At 37.6% G+C, this 4,693-nt stretch overlaps 1 protein-coding gene across 1 annotated transcript; it reads right to left on the reverse strand.

Moving 5' to 3' along the window:
- Window positions 1–806: 806 nt before the first annotated feature.
- Window positions 807–986, reverse strand: LOC132827893 (small nuclear ribonucleoprotein F-like). The gene has a single exon (XM_060844671.1). The coding sequence runs from the start codon at window positions 984–986 to the stop codon at window positions 807–809; it is 180 nt and encodes a 59-aa protein (XP_060700654.1).
- Window positions 987–4,693: the final 3,707 nt, after the last annotated feature.

Consider the following 4,693-nt stretch of genomic DNA (forward strand, 5'->3'; position numbering starts at 1 on the left):
GGAGAACCACCTATACAACGTATTCAAGAAGAACGGATACTCAAAAAATATAGTCCGCAGATTCCTCAAGAACAAACCATGACAAGCAGACCAAACACAGCCAGAAACCCTAACCACCTTACCATATATCAAAGAAGTTTCAGAAATGACAGCCAGACTGCTAACACCCCTCGGAATCCTAGTAGCACACAAACCCACCAACACTCTCAAACTAAAACTAACAAACTTAAAAGACCCAGTACAACCTATGGACAAAACCAATGACATCTACAAAATTCCATGCAAGGACTGCCACAAACACTACGTAGGACAAACAAGAAGAAAGTTAGCCACAAAAAGACACAACCCTCTCTCCCTCGGAGCCTACACATGGATGAAAGAAACCACCAATTCGACTGGGACAACAGATCTATCCTTGGACAGGCTAAGCAAAGACATGCCAGAGAATTCCTAGAGGCCTGGCACTCCAACCACAACACCATAAACAAACACATAGATCTAGGTACGATCTATCAACACCTCAGAAAATGAACAGGAAATGACATCACCACAAACCCCAGGAACCCCATCCAGAAGAAAGATATAAATAGAAAGCAGGTGACTTCGCTTCACTTGGAGGTCACCATTGATGATGTTACCTAGCCAGGTAATGAAACATCTGGATGTCAAACCTACAGCTCAGCGAACAAACCTACACCTTAAACGGCATCTTCCTTTACTGGATATAAAGAGAAGTACTAAATAAATTGTAGACATGGTCATTCTTCCAATAAAAAGGAAAGTCATTCTCTCATTTCTCTGTATTCTTACTCATCTTCAACTCCTTTAATGTATGGAACATTGTTACACTTGATTAGGACTTCTTCAAGATGATTGGCTAATGCACCATCAATATATTCTTCTATGTTTGCAAGCTGCATGTTTACAATCACCAGTTTGCCAGTCAACCCATTGAGGAAAGATTTTGGATTCAATAGTATACTCATGCCACTGCTGCTTGGTGCTGTCTCTGTCTGTCGGTTGGAGGAAGCGGAATGGGCTGCTGGTGCAGCTCAGACACTGAATAGTGGCTGCTCTGGGACAGGCTCTCCCCCTCCGACACAGACACAAGCGGGGGAGCAAAGTGACTTTATTGGTCAACTGAAACTTCAATTTTGGCAATTTAATTCAATTGATTTTTGTTTTAATTTGCTTTTTAAAATATCTCCTAATAATATCAAGGGATTATTACTTTGAAATAAATAACAAAAGGACATGTGGATGTCTGAAAACAAATGGGTAGTATTCTATATCAAAGTATTTCAATTCCTTAGTTGGCTGTTTGTGCTACGTTCCCTTGAGAATCCATCACACCTTACATTTTCTAAAACAGCATACCTGTTTGAAATGGGTATATCCACAAAAGACTCCTGCACTAGCTGCCTGCCTCTCTTACGCTTTCCGAAGTTAACCCATCTATGTGACTGTATCTGAGACTTTCCCCCCTTCCTCTATCTGCCATCCATCACATATTGTTGCTGTTGCAAATGCCTCATTGCTTCTATCTGTCTCTCCAACCAATCCACTTGATCTGATAAGATTCGCATCCAACAGCATTTATGGCAGATATAATCCGCAGTAACCCCTGAACTCTCTTTAAACTCCCACATCTGACAAGAAGTACATATCACTGCAAAGGCCATTTTTGCTCCTTCACAAACCTCCATAAATTACAATGAAGTGCTTCATAAATAAATCATGCGACTAGGCAAAAGAATTTTTACTTTGGGAACTGTTACACTTCAATCCCTGTAATCTCAAGGATTATAATTTGTTTACTTGAGATTCTTTGAAAAATCACACAAGGCAGATGAATTCCTTCTATCAGATTTTCTTGTATCTTTATGACAAATTAAAAACCACAGTCAACATTCAATTTAAAATCAGTTTTAAAAAACCCACAATTTGATTGGTACACAAATAATGTCACAAGAGATTACATAACATAACCAACAATTGCTCAGTGCTTGTTGGCCTGTAAGTCCTTGGCTGGTCAAGCCATTGACTGACTGCGCAATGTGAACCAGTGACTTAGTTACTTTTATCAAAAAGAGAGTTTTTTTAGCCTTATGGAACCTCACTATTCAGTAAAGGCCTTTTTGTATTATAAATTATACAATGCAGCTGCAAGAGTTTTGATTGAATTCGGGAGTTAAAGCCTGCCATCATATTTTTCAAACTCCAATGGAATCTGGAGCATTCACACATTACTTCTCTCTTTAATGAACCTAATGACCACCTAACCTTCTCATTCTTCACACTGAGATGTTTATAGCACTCTGTTGAAACATCTCATTTCTAGTTTGTAAACTATCTTTCAGAATGTCCTTGGTCATATTTCCATGATACAATTGAGAAGAATATACACAAACAGTAAAAAATTTGTATATATTTAACTAAACCATGAAAATCAGTTGCCTGAACGTCTGCAATTCGGAACCTAAAAATCATATGCACCAGATTTCATCATACAATGGAAAAACAATTATATTGATTATACACACTAATAATCTAATAAAATGACAGAGAAGATTAATTATTAATTGCCAATTACTAGTATTAAACATTAGCTATTCCCTTTTACCCAAAATAAACGCTCATGAGTAACATAAAAAACAGAGAGTTTGACACAAATATCATGGGGGGAAGCAAATAGAGGTCAGGGAGTATATTGTTCTGTCTCACAGGTCCAGACTATAAAGTAGAATGGATTGTTCTCACAGTCCCATTGATTCTTACCAATAATAGCACAATGGTGTCTGCAGTTTTTACTTTGCTGGCAGATTAGTTAGATCCAGGGTCTTTCCTTTTGCTTTATGTGATAGAATTCTTTCTTTTGGGAAATCTGCACTTTATCTTTCCTATTCTTTCAAAAAAGAGAGAGAGGGAAAGGTGCTTGCTCTGCAGACTTCTGGAGGTTTCTATCATCGCCTCACAAATCTGTGAAGACTTCCAGTTGAAAAATCTATCAAAAGGCTATCTTGTTTGTAAGGAACTTTTTTTTTCTATTTCTTTGTGCATGAACTGAAATGGTGGAGGGGGAAGAGGAAAGAAAATTAAAAACAAAACAGCAAGGATTATTGAAGGATTGCTGCACTTTTTAAAAGCTCCTTGTAAGTAAATTTCACACAGGGGCTTTTTCAAACGGTGGAAGCCGAGTTTGTAGACAAGCTGGAGCCAAGGAACGTGTACAAATGGAGCTTTGGCTGGCACCAAGTTGCTGATTGGACGATGGACTAATGACCAGTGATGCTGGTCTCCTCTCAGGAGTCATCTGCGATGCTTCATAGTTTTTGCTTTCAGCAAAATTTGTATAAATTTCTCTAAAGCCAAGTTTTATTTGGACTGTAATAAATCTGCCAAAGACTCAACTGGTAGTTCTGAAAGCATTTCTGACCCTTGTGAGTTCTGATGAAAAAGCTCCGTTATCACAGTTTTCAACTAATTTGTGCAAATTATCCATGGATTCATCTGGATGCTGTTTAATCTTGCTGTTTCATGAATTTTGTTTTATTTAGAATAACGTAATTATCAAAGGCTTGAAAGAGCTCTTAAAGAAGTAGTTGTCTTCTTCTTTTGGCATTTAATAGCGTCCTATCGAATTCAGGTGTGAACTTATTTGTTGATCTGGAGATTTAGCGTATGGTTTTGAACCAAACTTCAATATTAAGAGCAATCCTCTCCAAGGTGTCAAATTCTATGTTCTGTTTGGCTCATTTTTGACATTAAATCTAATATTATTGCTCCTATTTTCTCTTGATGTCATTACTTCTTCCTCTCCCTTTAAAGCTGCTATAAATCTTCAGTATTGCAATGCAATCCTGCTTGTAATTTGCTGACTCTTAGATTTTTTATTCTTGTAGTATAGCTATATTATTCTGCCTTCAACATTTCATAATTCTGAATGATATCAACATTGTCTTCATGTCCTTGTTTTACAAGCATTTGAATTCTGTTATATACAGGCTTGCTATAAACATCCTTCCTTTTGATTCTTTATTATTGCAATACTCTTTTTAACACTCAAATACTGTAAAATAATCTGATCTCTAAATTGCTTGCTATGGGGTTATCTTGCCTTTTTTGTGATTAAAATGATGATTTTCCTGTGCACTGTGGTCAAACTGGAGTTTCTTTTTCCAACCTTCTGCAGCAAGGATGGAGGCTGTCTGGCTTCTTCATGGGCAAAGTGGACCCATTCCCATCTTGCATAGTCTAACCTTTCTGCCTTTATTCCTGATGAAGGGCTTTTGTCCGAAACATCGATTTCGCTGCTCGTTGGATGCTGCCTGAACTGCTGTGCTCTTCCAGCACCACTGATCCAGAATCTGGTTTCCAGCAACTGCAGTCATTGTTTTAACCTTTCATAGTTCCCATTTCCTGATTTTTCAAATAAATGGCTGTGATTGTGACCTTAATCAATCTTCCTGGCAAATCCACGGTTCAAATTATGTATTGTCCAGTCTCATCACAGTCTTAGAATTCTTTTAAGTTTCTTCTTCTATCAAGTTTTGAGTTTGTGTTGTTAACTCCAATGTAGTTTTCTTTACCCATCAGAGGTGAATTCATAACTCCACAGCAGTTGTTTTCCTGCCAAGCCTGATATCAAAACTGCCTGTACAGATCGTTTTCTTTGAAGAATTATGGATTTGCC

This window comes from Hemiscyllium ocellatum, chromosome 2 (genome assembly GCF_020745735.1).
Source record: "Hemiscyllium ocellatum isolate sHemOce1 chromosome 2, sHemOce1.pat.X.cur, whole genome shotgun sequence".
NCBI classification, from domain to species: domain Eukaryota; kingdom Metazoa; phylum Chordata; class Chondrichthyes; order Orectolobiformes; family Hemiscylliidae; genus Hemiscyllium; species Hemiscyllium ocellatum.

What these genes read in the sequence shown, in the direction of transcription:
- LOC132827893 (XM_060844671.1), bottom strand. Translation starts at nt 986, where the DNA reads ATGAGTATACTATTGAATCCAAAATCTTTCCTCAATGGGTTGACTGGC.